This window comes from Octopus sinensis, linkage group LG1 (assembly GCF_006345805.1).
Source record: "Octopus sinensis linkage group LG1, ASM634580v1, whole genome shotgun sequence".
NCBI lineage: Eukaryota > Metazoa > Mollusca > Cephalopoda > Octopoda > Octopodidae > Octopus > Octopus sinensis.
The window spans coordinates 66596854-66621689 of record NC_042997.1 but is presented as its reverse complement, the minus strand read 5'-3'; the positions used below and the strand labels follow the sequence as shown (position 1 = coordinate 66621689).

The 24836-nt window shown below is 36.0% G+C and overlaps 1 protein-coding gene across 1 annotated transcript in view; it reads left to right on the top strand.

The window, feature by feature from the left end:
• The window catches only part of LOC115211652 (beta-galactosidase), a 103633-nt gene extending 79273 nt beyond the window's left edge, over nucleotides 1-24360 (top strand). Inside the window, exons 9-17 of the mRNA XM_029780290.2 lie at nucleotides 5388-5428; nucleotides 9116-9231; nucleotides 10886-10960; nucleotides 12378-12467; nucleotides 14070-14174; nucleotides 15596-15730; nucleotides 17527-17639; nucleotides 22128-22251; nucleotides 23579-24360. Of these exons, the coding sequence (XP_029636150.1) occupies nucleotides 5388-5428; nucleotides 9116-9231; nucleotides 10886-10960; nucleotides 12378-12467; nucleotides 14070-14174; nucleotides 15596-15730; nucleotides 17527-17639; nucleotides 22128-22251; nucleotides 23579-23821 (1042 nt within the window). The 3' untranslated portion in view covers nucleotides 23822-24360. The remainder of the gene's footprint in view (nucleotides 1-5387; nucleotides 5429-9115; nucleotides 9232-10885; nucleotides 10961-12377; nucleotides 12468-14069; nucleotides 14175-15595; nucleotides 15731-17526; nucleotides 17640-22127; nucleotides 22252-23578) is intronic.
• Nucleotides 24361-24836: the final 476 nt, after the last annotated feature.

Below are 24836 nucleotides of genomic sequence, written 5' to 3'. Positions count from 1 at the left end.
TCTATCTATCTATCTATCTATCTATCTATCTACTATGCTTTATTTAAAGCAGCAGAAAATTCAACAAAACCTGTTACTCTGAGTTTCCCGTTGCCGTTCATCGGACAGTTTTTGCTAGAAAAACTGTCCAATGAACGGCAACGGGAAACTCAGAGTAACAGGCTTTGTTGAATTTTCTGCTGCTTTAAATAAAGCATATTACTCTACCACTGGTATTTGAGTACTCTTTTTTCCACCTTGTTTCACATTTATGTGTTTACTCCGATATTTATCTATCTATCTATATCTATATATATATATATATATATATATATATATATTGGTAAAAACGGTAAGATAACAAAAGGGTCTCGCTTAGACAAAATACTACAGTTTTGTAGTGTTTAACAACACACATACATTAAGTATGTGATACTGATAATGGTTACATTATTGAGCTGCTTCTAAAACAAAATTGGAATATTTAAATTATATATACGTATATGCAAGTACATGCACATTTATATATATTGTATATAATGTACATATATACATAATGAAAAAATATATCACCGTGCCCCCTCTCCTTACATTGCCTGCCTCATATTTACAATCTTTTGCCTCACAAAGTGGAAGTAAGAAAACAAAAATGTTCAGATAAGCAACACTTGGTTTCCAACCTGGCACACATCTAAACCTCATTTATAGCGCTAATTATAATTATTATTATTACTCATTAATTTATCTATGTACCTACACAATATTGTTTATTCCATGCCATTTGTTATACTAAAGTTAAGAATGCAAATGTTCATTTCTCTCTCACTTTAACGCTCATTATTATTATTGTTATTCATTTATTTATTTATCTATTTTGTCACAAAGTTTTGCTTTCTCCATGCTGTATGTTATAGCTATAGTTAGAGTTAAGAATGAAAATGTTCCGTTCTGTTTCACTCTATAGTGCTCATTATAATTATTATTGTTATTCATTTAGTTATTTATTTAGTGGTATGTTATAGGAAAGGTAAGAAATCTAATTGTTCAATTCTGTTTGCTCTTGCTCTAAATCTCGCAAATTACAGTTTTTCATTTGTTTTTGTTTTGTTACCTGCTATCTTATCCAAATGTTCTATTGTTTCATCGACTAGCCCTGATTCTTAAAAATTTCACCGCTTTCCCCCCCTCTCTCTCAATTTTGTTAACCACTTACTTTCCCATGTTGATTGTTAGTGGTTCGCTTTGTCTGTGGTTATGCCATATTGGCTTTAGCTAGGGAATAGGCCGGCCATAGTGTTTTGCTGTTCATGGTGCGCCCTCTTATCCCGCCCCTTCCACCTATACCAGAAATCTTCCTCCTCTAACCTCTACTGGATGTCTTTCTCCTGAACACCTCTAATGGTTAACTGGGCACAATTCACAGAGTTCCTACCCCTACTGGTAACAAAAAGCCTCTCACTCAGAGTGAAAGGTAGAATGTATGATACCTGTGTGCAAACAGCTATGGTACACAGCAATGAAACATGTGCTGTGACTGCTGAGAACATGCATAGGCTTGAAAGAAATGAAGCTAGTATGCTCTGTTGGATGTGTAATGTCAGTGTGCATACACAACAGAGTGTAAATGCCCTGAGAAAAAAGTTGGACATAAGAAGCATCAGTTGTAGTGTGCAAGAGAGATGATTGTGCTGGTATGTCATGTGATGCATATGGATGAGGACAGCTGTGTGAAGAAGTGTCATACCCTAACAGTGGAAGGAACCTGTGGAAGAGGCAGACCCAGGAAGACCTGGGATGAGGTGGTGAAGCATGACCTTCAAACATTGGGCCTCATGGAGGCTCTGACAAGCGACTGAGATCTTTGGAGATAGCTGTGCTTGAGAACACCTGGCAAGCCAAGTGAGATCGTAGTCGTGGCCAACACCAGGGCTACATAACTAGCTTGTTTAAAAGCACCCTTTAATCGATGAGGAATGTCGTGCTTGTGAAGACCTGTTGATCCGAGTGAAATTGTAGTTGTGGCCAATGCCAGTGCCACTTGACTGACACCTGTGCAAGTGACATGTAAAAAGCACCATTTGAGTATGGCCAGTGCCAGTGCCGCCTGACTGGCACGTAGAAAGCTCCATTTAAGCATGACTGATGCCAGTGCTGCCTGACTGGCTCCCGTGCTGGTGGCACATAAAAGTACCAACTACACTCTTGGAGTGGTTGGTGTTGGGAAGGGCATCCAGCTGTAGAACTTTGCCAAATCAGATTGGAGCCTTGTGCAGCCCCCCCCCCCCCGCTTGCCAGTTCTCAGTCAAACCATCTAACGATGAGATGATGATACACACACACACACACACACACATACATAATTCATTTATTTGTTCATTTATTGTCTGTTTTTCTCTGTTGATATGGATTGGGTGATTGTTGTACCATCTTGTGTTCCCCTTCATCATCTGGAACACACAATAATAGGGAAAACTGGCCATGATTGTTGCTATGTTATGTTTTAAATTATAGTCTGAGGAGAAGATGCAGCACCCAATACCATTGAAGATATTCTCAGTTTTGCTGAGACTGAAGCAGCTGCTGTTCAGTTTGGACTACAATAAGTTAATGTCTGTGAAGTAAAAATGAGTTGATAGGGAGTTTCAGAGAGGTGTGATACACTCTCTAAGAAAGAACTGAGTAAAGTGATTAGTACCAGGGTTTGTTAAGTGAAATACAGTAGGAATAGCAAGTGGCGGAGAGGTGGATACATTGGAAGATCTCTGGTGGAAAGTGTATGTAGCTTGGTTTTGTTGCTGTTTAGCTCTAGATCAACTCTAATTGAGCTGATGTAGAGAAAAAAATCCTTGTCCTTAATCCAATGTAGGATCAAGGACATTCCAGTCATGACCAGCATGTCATTTCAATCCTTTTGTTATCAACTCATTTGATATCATCCTTAGCTTTATGAATCAAATTAATTCTTTTAAAATGATGTAAATTAAAATCCTCCTTCAAAATTTCAAGTTAATTTATGTTCCTGAACTAGATAAGGATGAAATTATTTTTCTAATTTCATGAATATTCTCAAAATTAATTGAGACAATGGCAGAGAATTTTAACATTTTCATAGTAACAAATGGATTAAAGGTATCTAGAGTTACATTATCTAATGTATCCTTTCCATTTTTAAGACAATGGAGTGTGATTCATTTGGTTGCTGTATGTAGCAGGTTGAACTAACACCGAAAGAATAACTCATTGCCATGTTTATAGATTTATATTGTCATCATGTCCATCTCTTAGATAAATCTATTTAATTCCAGCTGATCTAAGCTATATCAGGAAATAAATAATATGTGGCAAAATACTTTGTAACTCATGTCTCTCCCATTCCTTCCATTATTCCATCTCTTCATGCAGTAAAACTGACTGTTTTTACATTTAAATGTGATACTTTAAATGTGGAGACAGTCATCTTCTTGCAGCAATGTCACAGACAGCATAATGGAGACATATAGAGTAATAAATAAGGTCAGGCGTATCGATAAGGATTCCTAACACTAATTCAGTTGATTGACTACTCTCCTTAAGAAATGAACATTAAACTGAAGGAGGAGGAGGAGGAGGTAATGGTGGTGGTGAAGGTTTTGGCAGCAGCAGTTATAGATTTAGATCAAGTAAACTTACAAGAAGGAAGAAATGCTGCTAGGCATTTCCTCCAATGCACTAATGATTTTGTCAGCTTGCTAAACTGCTGCCCTTGTGGCAAAATTTGAAGCCATTATTAAGATGGCAAGCTGGCAGAATCATTAGCATGCTGGATGAGTTGCTTAGCAGTATTTCACCTGTTGCTATGTTCTGAGATAAAATTCCGCTGACTTGAAATTGCCTTTCAACCTTTTGGAGTTAATAAATTAAGTACCAATGAAACACTAAGGTTAATGTGATCAACTAGTCCTCTCCTGCTAAATTTCAGACCTTGAGCCTATAGTAGAAAGGATTATTGTTAGTTATTATGGACAAGCTGGAAGAAAGCATTTTGTCCATCTTCATGTTCTAAGTTCAAATTCTGCCAAGGCCGACCTTGCCTTTCATCCTTTTGGGGTTGATAAAATAAATACTAGTTGAGTACTGGAAGCAATATAAAATTGACTTGCCCCCTCCCCAAACTTGCTGGCCTTGTGATAAAATTTGAAACCATTATTATAATTATTACTATTGTTGTGAGGGTGCATGGCCTAGAGGTTAGGGTGTTGCACTCACAATATACCGATCGTGATTTCAATTCCCAGAGGAGGTAGTGCATTGTGTTCTTGAGCAAAAACACTTCATCGCCAGTTGCTCTGTGATCACTTCAACACCTGACATGTGGTACACAGTGCACCTGTTCCGATAATGTCGATTTGATGGAAAGAGTGAGCTAATGTGTGGCACAAACATTTCATCACTATAAACAAATCATTTGTGCAGGTCGTTTGGCAAAAGCTGAACATTCATACATCATCATCAATGGGAGAGTCCATCATCACCATTAGCATTATTATTACTATCCTTTCTATTATAGGCACAAGGCCTGAAATTTGGGGGGAGAGGGCAAGTTGATTACATTGATCCCAGTCCTCAGTTGGTACTTATTTCATTAATCTCAAAAAGACAAGAGGCAAAGTCAATATCGGTGGTATTTGAACTTAAAACATAAAGAGCTGGAAGAAATGTCGCTAAGCATCTTGCTCAGCACAGCAATGATTCTGCAAGCTCACTATTTTAATAATAATTATAATAATCCTTTCTACTAACGACATCAGGCCTGAAATTTTAAGGGGAAGGGGTTGGTCAATTAAATCAACCCTGGTACTCAACTGGTAAGTACTTATTTCATCAACCTCAAATGGATGAAAGACATAGTTTACCTTGGCAGAATTTGAACTCAGAAAGAAAAATAGAAATGTGTCACTAAGTATTTTGTTTCACATGTTAACAATTCTGCCATTATATTAATAATGATTACAAGAAAATTGCCTACCACAACAGAATTGGGATCTTAAAATCAAGGTACCACATAAAAAGCATTGGTGTAGCCTCTGGTGCTATGTAAAAAGCACTGGTGATTGTGTCATATAAAAAGAACCCAGTACACTTTGTAGAGTGGTTGGCTTTAGGAAGGGCATCCAGCCATAGAAACCAAGCCAAAGCAGATTATGGAACCTGATGTGACCCCTGTTCTTGCCAGTTTCTGTCATGCCATCCAACCCATGCCAGCTGGGAAAATGGTTGTTAAATGTTGTTGATGATAATTATAGTAGTAATAAGAATTGTCCTGTAAGCCTATAAACAAAGATTAAAGATGGGAAAGTTCTGATTAAGATGATTTTATTGTTTTTCTAATAATTAGAATTCTTTCAAGCATTATTCATATATTCCTCTAGGTACATGTTTGAAGGTGGGACCAACTTTGGATTTTGGAATGGTGAGTTTCCTAAGTTTCCTTTATAATTCCAATAATATATATCTACTATTCCCTACATATTACTCTTGCTCTTCTACCAATTTCAGTTCTAGACCTCTATATCATGTTTTCTTTTTTTGTATTTTGTATCAATCAGTCCCTTATTGTATCACATCACGCAAAAATGTTCAATACTTCTGCAAATCTTCACTTAACCCTGTGAATCTTGTGTATTAATTAGGAAGCACCTGTCCTGTGTATCACATGTGTGACACAGAACATATTTCCAGGCTTCATATGTGATACACATTCCCAGTCTTTTTCACCTACCAGAATAACTCGGGACTTCTGAAAGGAAAGCTTTATATTTCTCAGAACATATGAAACAAAGGTTAATTAAATATCTAATAACAGGCATTGGCATTTAAAATGAACTTATGAAAATGCTTTGGACAGTTAAAAGGTTAAATGCAATTTGGTTTTTTGGTTGTAGAAACAACTTTTTTCTTAATGCTATAAAATATTGCAAATGTATATTACAAATGTTAGCTATCTCAATCAGCCTTTAATGGCATAAAATTACACATTGCAGTAGAGAACATTTTTTGTTGTAATATATATATATATATTTTTATTAAAAAAATATATAGTTTTAGCTCTATTCTTTACCAATTTAGTGGGTTATAACAACTTGAGAAAAGGAGTGGCTATAACAATTGAAGTAGTGCAATCTTGACTGAGGTATGTCGTATTCAGCTTTAGTGCAATTAGAAAACAACACATGCTCTCTCTCTCTATGTTTGAAAATACGAATTTGCCATTTGTGTACAAACTTACCATAAAAATCCATGTAAATTGCACAGCTGTGTAATTTACAAAGGTGATTTTCAGGATAAAAGTTGTTAAAAAATGCTTCTACTCATGTAAAATTTGCACCCAAAAGTTTTCAGAATTGCTGATATGGCCAGGGAAAAAAAGGTTTTCAATTTAGTTGTATTGAGCATAATTTCACTTACTTCTGACTAATAAAAATAATTTCTGTTTAACAGGTATCACATTAAAAACTATTAAATTACAAAGTGTTTGTGTTGTCTATATAAATAAAATTGGTTTTGTGAGACTGACACATGTCAGTCCGTTTTACTAGCTTGGTATACCCTCCTTCCCCTCCCTTATGAGACTGACTGTGGCAGTCTGCTTTAGCCATATCCTGCATGTCATTCTCTGTATACCCTCCTCCCCCCTCGATGTTAGCGTTTGAATAATAAAAATAAACCAATGAAAAATATGATGCTGATTGTGTGTGTGTGTTTGTGTGTGTGTAACTGTATGGGACTGTGTGTTTAGGTGTGTTTGTGTGTGTATGAGATTGTGTGTGTTTGTATGTATATGTAACTGTATGAGACTCATGTAATTTATGCTCCCACTAAAGTTTATTTTTATTTTTGTGAAAAAAAGTGCATAAATTAGGCGTAGGAGTGACTGTGTGGTAAGTAGCTTGCTTACCAACCACATGGTTCCAGGTTCAGTCCAACTGTGTGGCACCTTGGGTAAGTGTCTTCTATTATAGCCTCAGGCCGACCAAAGCCTTGTGAGTGGATTTGGTAGACGGAAACTGAAACAAGCCTGTCATATATATGTATATATATATATGTATGTGTGTGTATATGTTTGTGTTTGTCCCCCCACCAACATCGCTTGACAACCGATGCTGGTGTGTTTACATCCCCGTAACTTAGCGGTTCAGCAAAAAGAGACTGATAGAATAAGTACTAGGTTTACAAAGAATAAGTCCTGGGGTCGATTTGCTCGACTAAAAGGCGGTGCTCCAGCATGGCCACAGTCAAATGACTGAAACAAGTAAAAGAGTAAAAAGAGAGTAAGATTAAATTACATGGGTTTTTATGGTAAGTAAATGCTATTAAAAAGGCTTTTCATTTTGTAAAGCAAGAAGAAGCCTATAAGCTCACATAGCTCTTTAAACCTTTCGCATTTCAACCAGCCACACCAAGCCCAAATATTCTACCTATTTTATGTTCAAACCAGCCTGGTCTGGCCCCTCACACCTATACCTATTATGTCATTCTCAAAATAAACAATCACATCATTGAAATCCTGAAGCTACAAAATAATATGTGAATAAATAAGCCTTACATATCACAGAGTAATCTGAATGCTAACAGATTAATCCAGCAGGCATTTTTATTAAGATGTAGATCCTGGCATGCATAATGATCTGCAGGTAATTTTGTGTGATTGTCCTACATCTTTTGATGAAATTGATGGTTTGTAGAGTAAAAATTCTCGCTTTATGGATGGAACATAATAAGCTAGATTTAGTTAGATGAATTTGAATTGGTTTTGTTTTCAACACCTTTTGAACATATCGGCACACAACACCATTAAGCTATATACACACACATGCATGCATGCACGCATGCACACACACACACATACATGTATGTACGTACATATTCATGAATGGATATAGTGTGTTTATATATGCATGTATGTATGCAAGTATATATATATATATAATATATATATATATATGTATATATATATATACATACGTTTGAGATATTTCTAAGCATATGAAACTATTAGTAGCACTTGGAGACATGTATTGTGTCCTTTAAACAAATAATGTTTGTCTCTCACCTAATGGAGTACTTTTTTTGTTGATCTTTCTATAATGGAACAGTACTTTATATATATATATATATATATATATATATATATAGGGAGAGTTTACGAAAAAAACAAAAGACGGAGACAGGTGGTGTACAAAACAAACAGATGTATTTGTATAACGCTCAGGAATAGAAAAAGTCTTTTACGTTTCAGGCCTACGCTCTTCTACAGAAAGGGACACAGAAAAAACAAGGAGAGAAAAAAATGTGTGTAGTAGCTAACGATCTATCATGGCGACTAGTGCCAGACACATATATATATATGGCGACTAGTGCCGGCATATATATATATATATATATATATGCATGTGTGTGTGTGTGTGTAATTTGATGTAGTGTGTGATGTATTGAAGCAGTTATGGTGCATTTAATCGATAGTTCATCTGAGTGATCTCTATATTTCCCAGTATTTGAAGTTTCACATCTTTGAGTTCAAATTCCACCAGTGTCAACCTTGTCTTGTATTCCTTCTTTCTTTATCATTAAAATTTATATCAGTGAATTCAGTTAATTACAGCTACTACCATAAAAGTGACTTGTGTCTAGATAAAATAAGATTTTATTATTATTGTCTTCTGAAAAAATTCTGCTTTTATATTGAAAATGGACTTGATTTGTAGATGAACTCTTTCATTATCTACTTCAGCAATCCCACAATCCCATGCTGCTGACTGTTATGAAAAACCTAGTGACTATGTTGCCATTTTTATCAACTCTTGCTAACTGTTCATAATCCATGCTGTATTATTCAGTCATGTTCAAAAGCATTCTAGTTGTAGATATGTAACATAGTAGTTAGTACACATTAACCTAATTAGTCATTTCCAGTTTCCCCCTTGCTTGTATGTCTGTAGAGTCTGTAAGGATCTTCATAGGCAATGGGTACTTCTCTGACCCCTTTGTACTAATTTGGAAAAGAAATTATTTTTTTCTAAGTAAAAAAATTAATAAGAACAGAAAACTAAGTCCTTCCTTTACAAGTCAAAATAAATCATTATTTTCCCTCCATTATCAGGAGCCAACAATCCTCCTTACAAAGCAGTGCCAACTAGTTATGATTATGATGCTCCTTTAACTGAAGCTGGTGATCTCACTCCTAAGTATTTCAAGATCAAAAATGTCATTTCCAAAGTGAGTACTTGATTTTCCAACTTAACATATTTTATTTTCAACCTCAATTTTTAGAATTCTATTCCAATTCATTGTCTTCATTGTCACTTGAGGAAATGCTATTAACATCAGTTTCTTAACAAGCAATGCTACTAAAACCACAAAGCTTATAACTAGTTAATAAAGTGATTTGAAGAAAATGAACCAATTGAAGGATTAACTTCTTACATAGTGAAAGAATAATAACTTTAGAGCAGGATTCTGATTTACTGAAAGAGCTTATTTGAAATGAAGTTGTATTTTGAGTCTGTATCTGTCATATCAGTTGTAGTTAAAAAATAAGCTTAAACAGTTACAAAATGATCCTGTGTGAACCAATAAGAGCCCCCTCTTATTTACCATAGTCCTCTAGGCCATAACAGAGGAACTTAAGACTAGCTGCCCTTGGGAGCTCTTCTATGCTGGCAACCTTGTTCTTATGGCTGAATCACTACCTGAATTCATCATCAAAGGAAATTTCAGGTGTTGAAGCACAGTCTGGAATCAAAGGGTCTTAGAATTAATTTAGCAAAGACCAAAGTCTTAGTAAGTAGGGAAACAGACAAATCACTAATCTCTTTATAGAGATGGCTCTGCTTGATAAGTAGAAAAGGTGTTGGTAGATCTCTATGGTGTACCGAATGCAAGCTATGGACACATACACGGTGCAGTGTTATCATGGGAAGGTTAATAGAGAAAGTAGACTTGGTGTGACATATGCAGGTACAATAAACACTAAGAATATACATAAAATAAACTTCATCAAATGTTCGGAGGAATCCTTAGAAGTAGTTTCCTTGAGAGAAAGACTTCTTTTTCCAAGTCTTGTTGGTTTGAATTGTCATCAACAATTCTGTAACTGTTTTTTTCTTGGTAGGAGTATTGGCCCTACACATACTCATTTTTAACTTTGGGAAGAGGTGGTCTATGTTAGTCTGGCTTCTATCCTTTGACATGTCCAACATGGAAGGCCCATCCAGGAACTTGCACTTTGCTGGAACAATTCTCAGGGTCAATGAGGCACTTAGGCCACTACACCACAACAGATCTGACTTGTGGTGGTGGCACATTCAGTGCCATTATCCAAATCTACTCTGTTGCAGGCATTCAGACAAGCCTCCAATTTGAAAATAACTTCCTCCTTTCTTGCTATCAGCCTCAGTGGACATGAAAAAAATCAAGGATCATGAACAGTACTCTTCTCTCTCTGACTAAAGGATTAAGAAAACAGCCTATTCCACTTGAAGTCGTGATTGGCCAGTTTCTGTTGATCACATGGGTAATATGCTTTCCAGGTGAAGTTGTGATTGGTTAGACTAGCTGATCATGTGGGCAACGTTCCAGTGAATCGCAACAACTGGTGATGGCTGAATATTCTCACCACAAATCAAAGGCTGCCTGTGAAGCACAAACCCACACCTTTCACAAAGTTTATAAATTCCTATGACATCAACAACAATATTGTTAAAACAAATCCATATGCAAATAATAAACTAATGTATTAGGAAACACCTGAGTATTTTAAATAGTCATCTACGGCTTACTGGATTATTTCTGTTTTGTTTCCTTAGAATATATAATTACTGTCACATTCCCCATTGAAATCATATACTAAGTCATTCTGTTTTATCTCAAGTATTTTCCTGTAGAAAAGAAGGCTGTTCCACCTTCAACACCTAAAGCAAACTATGGCAAACTATTTCTTCAGAAGGTAAGTTTATTTAATTTTTTTTTACTAATTTTTAGAATTAGACTATCTTAGTTTACTGAAAGAATTAATTTTAATAAAAAAAAACATTTGCGTGTGTGTGTATGTACATATATTTATATTGGATAATAAGACGAATGGTTTACACCTGGTAGCTCAAATTCTTGTATATTCCATCTTTCGTCTTTCATTTGCCATATATATATCATTATTAAAGCTGCAAGAATATCAAAAAATATCACAAAAAATTGCTACTCAGTTTCATGTTCCTGTTCATTGGGCAGTTGTAATCTAGAACAGGAACATGAAACTCTGAGTAGCAATTTTTTGTGATGTCTTTGCAGCTTTAATAATAGAGCATTTTGCTATGCCTCCGGTATTTGAGTACCATTTGGGGACAAATTAGCCAGTAGTTGGAATTGAACTGGGACTGAAACAAGAGAATAATTGCATTACAGAATTAATTCTCATCTGTCCTTAACTTCAGATCAAACATCACTGGGTTTGATCAGATGTATTATGATCATGCTATTTAGCTCTCTTTGGTTTTGGGCCACAGGCCCAATTAGCCCTCCATAGGAGCTAGCTTAAAAATCCACATGGAGTGTAGCTAGTCTATAATAAATATCTATTTATATCTATATTATCATTCAACCAATTCCAGCATGGAAATGGACATTAAATGTTGTTGATGATATGTGTCTGTGAAGTCACTTGGCTTAGTGATTAGGGTGTTGCATTCATGATTGTGAGATCGTGGTTTCGATCCCAGAATGGGCATTGTGTTGTATTGTTCAGCAAAACACATCATTTCACATTGCTCTGCAATCATTTTGTCATCTGACTTGTGGCACATTGTGCACCTGTACAAGTAATGACAATTTGATGGAGAGAGTGAGCTTATGTGAGCACTAACACTTGATCTCTGTAAATAGATCAGTGTGGTTGTTCAAGAAATTGCAGAACCTTCATACATCGTCTAATGATGGGAGAGTCCATGTCCATGATGTATAGTGTAGCTGCATGGTAAGAAGCTTGCTTCCCAACCACATGGTTCTGGGTTCAGTCTCCCTGTGTGGCAGCTTGGGCAAGTGTCTTCTACTATAGTCTTGGCCAACCAAAGCCTTGTGAGTTGATTTGGTAGATGGAGACTGAAAGAAGCTTGTCATGTATATATATATGTGTGTGTATCTGTGCTTGTCCCCCCACCACTGCAGTTCAGCAAGAGAGACTGATACAATAAATACTAGGCTTAAAAAATTAGTCCTGGGGTCGATTTGTTCAACTAACACCATTCAAGGTAGTGCTCCAGCATGGCTGCAATCAAATGACTGAAACAAGTAAAAGAATTTTAAAAAAAAGAAGAGAAGAGAACTACTTTTTCAATAATAAATTGTCTTAATTATTCTTTATTTTCCAGGGAGCCTCTGTTTTAGACCTTCTATCATACCTGATGCCAAAGGGACCAATCCTAACTAAATATACTGTTGCTATGGAAGATGTTAAACTGGTATAGTTTAATAATTTTTTAAACTTCTTTGTTTCATTATTTCTAATCACATTTGTTTTCAAGTAAAGCTGGCAAAAATTGAAGAATTTTTAGACTCATATTTCTAAATTTTGAATTCAATCCCTACTGGAATTAACTCATTTGTTACTGTATTTATTTTGAGATGCTCTGTGTTTCTTTCAATTACTTTAAATGTAACAAAGAATTTAGTAAAATAACTTAGTTATCATTCAGCTAGTGTTAGGAACATAAATTGTGACTAAGGTTTGGTGGAAGATTTTAATTCAAAACTTATGCAAACAAGACATTTATACTCAGAGCCAGAGCAGGTTTCAGCCAGGTTGGTAATGAAACTTTCTACTACCTCCAAAGATCCTCCTGGGCATTTGAGGAAATCTAGGAATTCTGTGTAATCCCTTGGGCAGTATCTTCTACTATAGCCCTGGGCCAATCAATGCTTTGTGAGTAGATTTCATAGATGGAAACCAAAAGAAGCTCATAGTATATATGTGTACATATGTGCATCTTTGTGTTTGTGTCTGTCCACTTACTGCTTGACAACCAATGTTGGTTTATTTATGACACTGTAACCTAGTGGTTTGGCAAAAGAGTCTAATAGAATAAGTTTCAGACTTATATATATATATATATATATATATATATATATATGTGTGTGTGTGTGTGTGTGTGTGTGTGTGTGTGTGTATGTGTGTGTGTGTGTATAAAATCATCATCAGCATCATCCATCATCATCAATGTCCATTTTCCATGTTGGCATGGGTTGGACAGATTGACCAGAGCTGGCAAGCTGGAGAGTTGCACCAGACTCTGGTCTGCTTTGGCATGGTTCTATACTGGATACCCTTCCTAATGCCAACCACTTTATAGAGTGTACTGGGCAAGATAATGGGAAATGGAAGCGGTTTGAAGTGGGGAAAGGAAGTAACTGAGAAAACTGGGGGATGTAGTATGTGACTACTCTGCTCCCAGGTGACAGAGAAGTGGTGAGGTGGGGGGTGGAATGTATAAGGAAACAACTCATATTTGTTAATTTATATGTGTGTGTGTGTGTGTATACACATACAGGGTGAGTTAAAAGTAGCACTCAAACCCTGTTTAAAGGTTGATATGTACGACTTCCCAGTTAAGAGATTCTTTTGACTCTTAATTCTTGTTTTATAGGTTGGGGTGTCAAAGAGTATTAATTAACAATGTGATACATGATCCAGATTTAATAACTTTCAAAGCTGTCAGTAATAACCTGCAAGGCAACAAAGAAAGGCATGATTTCCCAGAAACTGGGCACTACTTTTGACTCATCCTGTATATAAATATTTGTATAAATATTATATTAATATTTGTTTTCAAGTTCAGTTATAAGAAAAACAATTTCTCATCAATCTGATGGGTTACTCTATACTTTTCCTTATACAATAATGTTGTTCTCTGGGACTTTGAAATTTTGGCCAGTCTGACAATAGCTTAACTGGCTGAAACTTCAAAGTTACTATCAACAACATTCTTGTATAAGAATAAGATATTTGTATAAATATTGTACTTATAGAACCATTGTGTTTATTGTTATAAATGTTATATTTGCAGTATTATGGGTTCACATTATACAGACACCAGCTTCAATCTTCAGTGTATCAGGAGACTTTGATAGGTCTTGATGTAAGGGATAGAGCATATGTTTCTGTGAATCAGGTGAGAACACTTTAGAAACATTCAAGAGTTTCTTTGAGTAAAATATTTTCATTTTTTCTTCTTCTTTATGTCTATAAAGTTTATGTACTTGTTAAAAGGCATGAAATAAAGTTGCTCTTACCTCGAGTTGCAATCAGTAACAATCCCTCCAAGTATCAGATCATGGGAAACCAGCAAGACCTCACAGTTGTAACCATGTGTAAGCTCTCTTAACCACATGCCAGAAAGGATACTACTCTATGACCACTCCCAGCACACAACTTGACCCACTCTGCAGAAAGAAGCCATCTTCAACCTGCTGCTTCTTGACATGATGTTATTTCCTGCTCCTTCTGGTCCCTCCATGATGTCACTCACTCTCCCTTCCAGTCACTCATCCCTCCTCCACATGCCCCTCCCTAATCTAAAGATCACTGCTCTTCTATTCTGTTTCGTAATTGTCCATTTTTAAGTAGAGATTCAGTGCAGTGCCTCCTGAATACAGTGGCATAAGGCTAGCCACATGTTCTATACCCTGCAGTTTGGCCATGAGTTTTACTTTTTCATCTAGGCCACCACATTGCCTTCTCCAAGAAATAGTTTCAACATATTGCTGCTGATTCTGATTTTTGTAGCCATCACATGTCAGTGGTTAGAAAAGCAGGAGCATGAAAACAAGGAGAACAAAAATTTGAAGAAGGCAAACAAAAAAAAAAACTCTTGGATGTATCTTCACAACTGGTAATCACCTGTTGTTGTAAGGTGTGAAATAAAGTTACTCATACCTCAATTTTTAATTGGCAACAAACCCTCCAAGCCTTGGATCACAAGAAACCAGCAAAACCTCAGAGTTGTAACCATATGTAAGCTCTACTAACCACATGCCAGAAAGGGCTACTACTCTACAAGTGCTCCAGCACACAACTTGACCTTGCCACAAACCCAGTAAGAAAGAGGCCCTCTTCAACTTGCTGCTTCTTGATGTAACATCATTTTCTGCCCCTTCCAATCCTTCTGTGACATCACCCACCTGTATGTATGAGAGTGTGTGGGGAGAAGAAAGAGAGAGAAGGAGACTTGGTAATGGCTTGTTTGTGCAAAAGGTGTCAATCAAAAGTTCTGCATATTGGGATACTAGTAGATTTTAGGGGTCATCAAGAGGGAATGTACACTGTTTTGTGGGCCTTTCTCTTGACAACTTTACAGTCTCACCAGCCTCACTCACTGACACAAGGCCTCCAGCTATTGGACTGACTGACAAGTGTTTGATCTTAAGTCTGTTTCAGGATCATCAACACCATTCAGATTTTGAAGTCATGCAGATCTGACTCCACTGTTTGAGTGGTGCTGACATTAAACTGAAAGATATTAAATATTGTCTTCTCTCACACTCATACACAAGAATATGACTGTCAAGTGAATTAATTTTCTTTTCTCAACAGGAATTCATGGGTATTTTAGAATGGCAGTGGACATATGGGATGAACATCACAGGTAAAGCTGGTGACTTCTTGAATATTCTTGTGGAAAATCAAGCTCATATAACATTTGGCAACACCATTAACGATAACCTCAAGGTGATTTCTCTTTCAGTTTATCTCTTTCTGTCTTTATTTCTTTTCCATGATATTCTTAAATACAAATAAGAAACAATTATTATATAAGGTTATTACAAATATAGATCCAATTTTAAGTTTCTTCAATTTTCTTCTTCAAATGGCATTGTAGTGAAATCACAAAATCTTGAAATTAAAGAACATGAAAAGAAAATCATTTATTTTTGCTCACTTTAACCCTTTTGATACTAGTCCATCTGAGATCATCCTTGGTTCTATGACACAAACTCACTGTTTCAAAGTGAACTAAATTTTCATGTTAATTTATTCCAGTTACCAGCTTAACCCTTTAGCAGTTAATCCAGCCATATTCAGCCCAATTATTCTACTTGTTTTATGTTAAAACTGACCAGATCCAATGTTTCAAACCTACCTTACAATGTCATACTATAAATATACAAACACACCATTGAAATCTTGAAGCCACATGATAATGTGTGACTAATTCAAAGCAACGTGAATAAATAAGCAATATATTTGACAAAGAAATCTGAATGCTAAAGGATTAATAATGGCAAAAAGTATTTTACTAAATTATTTTAAAAATTAACCAATGCAGAAGTAATGTATTTCCACAGAAATATGATAACAGAAGAGTTAAACTTGAATATTAATTAACCAGTGGTTAATTAATCTACAACATCAAACTTTATATATATGAAAGGACTGAAGAAGTAAATCTTTTAACTGTAGAAATCAGATATATCCACTCAAAACTTCATTACCATTAACTGCTGAAAGCAGTTTTATATATCAATCTATCTTTTGTTGGGGGATGTCATATTGAAGCTATTTTTAGTTTTTGTTGAGATGTGTCAAGTTTATTGACTAGCAGAAAATACCAAATTTATTTTTGAGTAAATATTTAACAGCATTACTGGAGTAACCATGAAATTTAATTTCACAGTCAAAGGGTTAAGAAACAATACAAACTTAAAATAAATAAATGCGCACTTTTAAAGCCTAGCCAGGCTCATGGGCCCAGTTTCAATGGCGTATGTGTTCCCCAGCTGGATGGGACGCCTGTCCATCACAGCGTTACTCATTTTTGCCTGCTGAGTGGACTGGAGCAACGTGAAATGAAGTATTTTGCTCAAGAACACAACGCGTCACTCGGTCCAGGAATTGAAACCACAATCTTACGATCATGATGCTGACAGCCTAACCACTAAGTCACGTGCCTCCACAATACAAACTTAGTAGATCCACATATTCTTTTGGTTTCACAAGAGAAAAACAAAAAAATCAGAAGGATATTTGAAGCTTAATGGTGTTGTAAAAAAAACCCAAAAAACAATGATTTGTACTGAATAAAAAACGCTATTACTATTGCAAACAAAATTGATTTTTATAGCAATACTCTTCCTTGAAAATACTTCAGTATTGAAATTTTGCTTTTGAATATATTAACATCATTCTTTTCAATACATAATTTAGTTTCTTTATGTTAGCTCATAAATAACTACAAGATTTCAATGATGTCAATATTGCATCTCTCTCTTAATAAACCTCGAATTGATTGATTTTACTTCTTTATTTAAAAACTAAATGAAGGACTAATGTATATATCTACTGGATGCAGGGAAAAGATGTTCTAGACAGTTTGTTTCCACTCTTGAAAAAATATATGCGAAAAGAACAATGATGATTGGTGATGATGATGTTGGTGGTGCTTGGTGTTAGTGATGTTGTTGGTGATGATGCCAATGACGATAATGTTACAGAATATTTAATGGAACTCAAATTCTTTTTTATAGGGAATCTTGAAAAGTTTGACCCTTAATAACCAAACCCTTACCAATTGGGAAATGTATCCATTCTATGACATGCAAAGTCCAAACAAGACAGTTGTTGAATCTTTCTTGAAAAAGTAAGTGAGATGTCATTGTTTTTATTTGTCCTGTTTAAAACAAAACTAAATTTTCTCTAATGAATATGAATGCAAAGCTTGTATATTGACGAAAGATTATGAAAGAAAGGGGCAGTGAGACAATGTAGTGAGAGAAAGAAAGGTTGGAAGGGCATTCTAGAGTTGTAAATATGGGTAATGAGGTATGAGGTGGTATCAAAGTTTCCAAACTAATTCTTTATCACACCATCAGATGGCAGCATACGGTTGCATGCACACTGAGTGCTAGCAGTGACCTTCATGAAGCTATGTGCTGAGTGGCATCACCGTGTTTACTTTGTGATCACGTGTATGCTGTAGTCTGCAATTTTTGTCATGGACAGAAAGCTGAAAGAAGAACCAATATGAAACTTTGTTGATAAACTTGGGAAGTCTGCTACAGAAACATTGAGCATGCTTCAGCAAGCTTATGGTGATGAGGCAATGGGTTGTATGCAATGTTTCAAGTGGCATGGGTACTTCAAAAGTAGAAGAACATCCTTGGAACATGATGAGTGATCTTGAAGATCTGCCATGAGTGTCACTCTGGAAATGTGGTATTGTGCATTAAGAATTTGTTGTGTAGAGTCAGACCGTCACTCAAGTTCTACTGTGACGTTTTGGAGCATTTGAGGGATGACATTCAGCGAAAGCAAGCAGACCTGTGGAGCATAAAGAATTGGATTCTTCATGATTGCAATGCATCCTGTTACTGGGCTCTCTTCACACACGAGTTTCTTGCCAAAAACAACACGGTATTGCTTCTGCACCCACCCTATTCGCCAGATTTAGCACCTGCAGACTTCCATCTCTTTCCCAAGATGAAAAGGCAGCTCAGAGGTTGCTGTTTTAACACTGTTGTTGAGATCCAGAGGAAATCACAGAAGGTGCTTGACTCCCTTATGGAAAACAACTTCCAGGCCAGATTCCAAAAGTGGCAGTATCTCTGGGACAAGATGACTATTTTGAAGGAGATGATGTTAAAACTTAATTAAATAAGTTATTTTTGTATTAAACATTACTCTGGGAACCTTTTAATACTATATATAGTTAAGAATAGGTGATGGTTAGCAATAGAGTTGATGCAGGAGTGAAGGTGCTGATTCATAGTACAGATGGGTGAAGCTCAATTGTTTCCAGTGCAGTCCTTTATGTGGATGAAGGGGTTAGAATGGAGTGGAGTGGATGATGCAGCCTGAGCACATGGTGGATAGAAGAAAGAGGGGGCAGGAGGGGTGTAAATAACAATGAGATGGGAGTCATGAAGGTAGAAGTGAGTAATAGATAAATGAGGGAGGTCAGTGTGCAAAGTTAAACTGAAACAGAACATACACACACACACACATATATGTATATATAGATATATATATTTTTATATATATAGGCGCAGGAGTGGCTGTGTGGTAAGTAGCTTGCTAACCAACCACATGGTTCCGGGTTCAGTCCCACTGCGTGGCATCTTGGGCAAGTGTCTTCTGCTATAGCCCCGGGCCGACCAATGCCTTGTGAGTGGATTTGGTAGACGGAAACTGAAAGAAGCCTGTCGTATATATGTATATATATATGTGTGTGTTTGTGTGTCTGTGTTTGTTCCTCTAGCATTGCTTGACAACCGATGCTGGTGTGTTTACGTCCCCGTAACTTAGTGGTTCGGCAAAAGAGACCGATAGAATAAGTACTGGGCTTACAAAGAATAAGTCCCGGGGTCGAGTTGCTCGACTAAAGGCGGTGCTCCAGCATGGCCACAGTCAAATGACTGAAACAAGTAAAAGAGAAAGAGAAAAAGAGATAAAAGAGATATACATATATAGACATATATAGATATATGTATAGATACATATATACATATATATGTGTGTGCGTGTGTGTGTGTATATATATATATATATATATATATATATATACACACAATTTAAAAATTGGATAAAATCTTTAAAAGAAATTATCAAGTAGTTAACATGAGAAACCTCATAAGGGAAAAATTTATTAATTATTCCCTTTAAATATATTTATTTATATTAAGGGCATTACTATACATAAATGCCTCATGCTAGGAGATACTCTTAAAGTCAAAACTACCTTAATAAACACATTGTGTACCAAATGTGACGGAATGCAACTCTCGAAGCAAGCCTTTTAAAAACAGATTTAGCTGCAAACCTTGATTTCATAATTAGTGCACAAAATGCATTTTTTAATCGTCAGTGCATGCATAATCAAGACACATAAAAATGAACAGAAAATCAACATACCAGGTGAACACCAAAATGTATCCAGCATAGTACATAGAATTGCTCACACTTATATATCTATGTAAAAGGCGGGTTTTTTTAATTGCATCTCGGTACACGTGTTAGAAACAGGTGAGTGTTGGTGACAAGAGGGGTATTCAGCTATAAAAAAATTATCTCAGCAAATTCTGTCCAACCCATGCAAGCATGGAAAAGTGGACAATAAGTAATGATGATGATGTGTTTTCATGTGGGAGTTTGTGTATGTTTAGTACATTAATGTCTCCTTCTCTTGATATTGCATGTTTGTTATAAATGAATGGCATTCATTTCTGATATTCTGTAAAAATATAGCTGGCCATGGGGTAATATTACCTTGCTTGGAAACAGGTAAAGGTTGACAACAGACAAGGCATGTGGCCATAGAAAATCAGCTGGTGAAAATGAAATCTGTCTTACTGTTGCAAATTGTTACATCAGTTGCATCACCTTTCTCATTTCTCATATCATACCCATATCCTTGGATACTGTAGTAGCCATTCGGCTGTTGACCAGCTTGTTTGTTAAAATTAGCCACTGTAATGAAGTGGCTGTGAATTGTCAGTGCGATTCTCTACTGAAGGGCTCTTGTAGAAATAGTCCTTCAAGTCACTTCTCAATCCTTCCCATGTGTGTGTATAAATGTATACGTGGGGGTGCTGAAAAGTTTTTGACTTGGCGTAAAAGTAAAAAAACAAGAGGATAAGTTAATTTTTATTTTATTCAACATATTCCCCTCTCAGATTCACATACTTATTGCAGCAGTCCTTCAATTTTCCTAAGCCCTGTAAAAGTACTCAGAAGGTTGGACTTCTAACCAGGCCTTTTGCAATACCCTTAAAGCCAAGAACTTTTTAGCACACCTTTGTGTGTGTGTGTGGGGGGGGGAGAAAGATGGAAGGAAGGAAGGATGAAAACTGCACTCAAAAGCTTGTGGAATAGACTCTGTTTGTAAATTAAAGGGCCAAACTTTTCACTTTATGTCATGCTATTTCTACTTAGGACTACAGTAAGAGTACACACGTCTGTGAAATATTCAACCACTTACATGCAAACACAATCAGGTGGTTCAATTGATTAAACAACTGGATTATTTGTTATCTTAACCAACAGAAGGTTCATTGAGGAATTACAACCGTGTTTCGTGGTCTGCTACCACAACAGCTCCTTTATAGGATCCAGTTAGCTCAAGACATCATCAGGAGGGACCATGTCCAGTTTCAGCCCCTACTCCTCTACCGTTTTGACGTGGCGGGGCCCCCCTACTTTCGGAGGTGTCTTCAGCTCTGGTGTTGGGTGCATGTCTTCTTTCTTCTGTTCCCTGGCCTCTTTGATGTATCGTCAGCGAGTGTCAGCCGGTGACTGACTGTCTTGTCAAATTTCTCTCTTTAAATACCTGCCGCATAGGCTCCAGCAGGCAGCCCCAGCAAGTTGTCACGTGACACTGTCTCACCTTAACTGACTAGTGAAGGTGCGTAGTTTTAGCCTGCGCTTTTTCTAACCGACCATCACCTGTCAGTCAGCTAGTCTCACCTAATGATGTTATTTCCCGTCGGCATGTTTATGACTTTCAAGCCATTTTCGGTCTTCCCGTTTCAGCCATATATAGAAGCTAGCTTTTTCGACTGCCTCCTGTATTCTCCTTATTAGTTTACGCAGCTCGGGGCTAGAAAAAACAAATCTTCTTTTGAAAAGCGTTGTCATTTTCTTTTCAATGAAGCCTCTAGCCCCCACTGCCATATATACTTTTAATACAGGTATGTGTGTGCGTGTAAAAATATATATACATATTATCATCATCTGTTTGCACAGGTCACCATGTTCATCAGTCACAAATCTATGGTTTGTCACATTTGGCAGGTCAGAGGGATTGTAGTTTACAAGTAATTGTATGGAAACTTTCATCTAGTATCAGACATCATCTAAAATTTTAGAGTCAGACTTACAGAGATCTAAAGATGAAATTGTTAGTGAAGTCCTTTTGAGGGAACCTACACATGGAAGAGCTAGCAGGGGATGACAAGCCAAGACCTATATCAAGCAGATTTGTGATGGTGGTGGTGGTGTGTATGTGTGTGGGTGTGTCTGTCTGTCTATATTCTGTTTCACAATATTCTTGTTGAAATGAGTATAGTCTGTAGTTAAATAAAGCTACAAAGAATTTTTTTGTTTTAAATTTCACTTCATCATTCTTCCATAGAGCTACAGAGAATTCAAATACAACATCTTTGAAAATTCCAACATTCTATCATGGTCTCATAAATTTACCAAATGATAAAAGTCAAGTAAATGATACTTATATAGATTTAAAACACTGGACCAAGGTAAGTGAAACATTAAATAAAGCATATTTGACAGTTGCCTTTTTCCCCTGCTGTCTCTCATTTTTTTTTATGAATAACTTTTTGGAAACATATTGTTATATTTTGAGATGGTCATTTTTTTTTTTTTGCAAATAAACACACATTTTTGCCTTTCATCCTTTTTGAGGTGATAAAAATAAGTACCAGTCAAGTACTGGGGTCAATGTAGTTGACTAGCCCCATCCCTCAAAATTTCAGGGCTTCTGCCTATCTTAGAAAGGATTATTATTATTACTAGTTGGTTTGTGGATTGGCAGAATTGTTAGGACATTAGAAAAATGCTTTGCGGTATTTATTGTGGCTATTAATGTCCTGATTTCAAATCTTTCTGAGATCTGTTTTGCTTTACATCCTTTCAGGGTTACTATAAAATATTAGTTAAGTATTGGGGTTGATGTAATTGACTCTCTTTTTTCTAAGTCACTGGACTTGTGCTTAAATAATTGTTATTTGATATTGTGTGTATGTATGTATACATGCAAACATCTAACTGTAGAGGGAACTTGTGGAAGAGGTAGACCCAGAAAGACATGGGATGAAGCGGTGAAGTATGATCTTCAGATGTTGGGTCTCACAGGAGTGATAACAAGTGATCAAGACCTTTGGCAGTTTGCTGTACTTGAGAAGATATGTCAAGCCAAGTGAAACTGTGGTCATGGCCACTGCCGGTGACTCATAAAAGGCACCCACTACACTCTTGGAGTGGTTGGCATATAGGAAAGGCATCTAGCTTTAGAAAACAAGCCAAATCAGACTGGAGTCTGGTACAGCTCTTCGGTTTACTAGTCCCTGTCAAACTGTCTAACCCATGCCAGAAATTGCAGAATTATCTTCCTTGGAGTATGGGATATTACCATCATATCTATCAATCTGTCTGTCCATCCATCTATCCATCTCTCTCTCTCTCTCTCTCTCTCTCTGTATATATAAAAAAAAGACAAAAGAAAATTCTTTAATGATTTGTTACAATTGTTTCTGTACCAACTCTATTTACAAATGTGGGATAGAGAGTCACTGAAGATGTCACAGGATGTGTGACGAAAGAGCTTTGACAAAGAAACTAAAATAATAGTAATAAAACTGAAGTGAAGACCAAGCGTATAGTGTGTGTATTTAATTGGCAAAATATGACCATCTCCAAGTATAACAATATTTATTTCAACATACAATTTCATGTCAAGAATGTTGCAAAACAAAAACTTAAATGTGTATATATATATATATATATAATGCATATACATACAGATATGTAGAATCATTATTGTTGCTTACATTTTCTTCTATTCAGGGTCAAGTGTACATCAATGGCTTTAATTTAGGAAGATACTGGACAGCAAAAGGCCCTCAAATCCGATTATTTGTGCCCAAGACAGTATTAGTACCTGGTGTGAATAATGTTGTGCTGTTCGAGCTAGAATCAGCTCCCTGTGGTGAAGGAGATCCTTGCATTGTCACTTTTGTTGACACTCCTTTAATTAACTCTACTACCATAAGCAGTCGTGTTGTATCTCAACAACATACTTTACATTAATTTCAGTAAAAAATTACATTGAAATTTTTAATTTTTCTTTAAAAATATTTAATTTAATCTAATTGATTAAGTGAAAAAGTTTTATATTTTTCTATTTCAATTTTTGATAAATCATTGTCAGACATAAGGGGATAACTTTTAATCTTTTAACTGCAAAAATAAATTTCATGGCCATTCCAATAATGATTGTTAAATATCTATCAAAAAAACATAAAGTTAGTATTTTCTGTAAGTTACATTGTCTCAATAATGTTGACATATCTGAAAAGAAAATAGTTTTGAACATGACATTCCTCAACAAAAGATAGATTGGTATATATAAAAAAAAAAAAGCTGCTTTCTGTTTTTAAGCATAATGAAATTTTGAGTGGATATATCTGATTTTTGCAGTAAAAGGGTTAAGTTAACTTGAATTAAGTGAATTTGATTATCACAAAATGTTATATTATTAAAATAACAGTGGAGTGGACAAAACAAAAAAAAGTAGTGTTTGACAAAATGCCTTGCAGTATTTAGTTATGGCTCCTCACCTTTCAACTTAGAATCCTGTTGGAGTTGACTTTAATTTCCATTTGTTAAAATAAATACCTGTTAAATACTAGAGTCAGAATAATGGTGATTTTGCCCTGACAAAAGTATTGGGTTCCTCCCATTAATAATGTGGCTTTTTTTATACTTCTTTTATTTTTCAAAATTAAAATAAACAAAGTTCTTTTTTAATCTAAAATATACTCTCCTTCATCTTCTACAATGCTCTTCCATCTATCTGGTAGACTTGCAAGACCCTTCTTTCAGTATTCACTTGTCTATGACGAAAAATACTCCCCTAGCACTGTACTGGCCTCATCTACAGAATTCATATTTTTTCCATCCAAATGATTTTGAAGATGGTGGAATAAATGATAATCAGATGGGGCAATGTCTGGTGAATATGGTGGGTGGAGCATCATTTCCCATTCAAACTGTTCCAGCCTTTGGAATGTCATCCTCGCTGTATGTGGCTGAGCTAATGCCA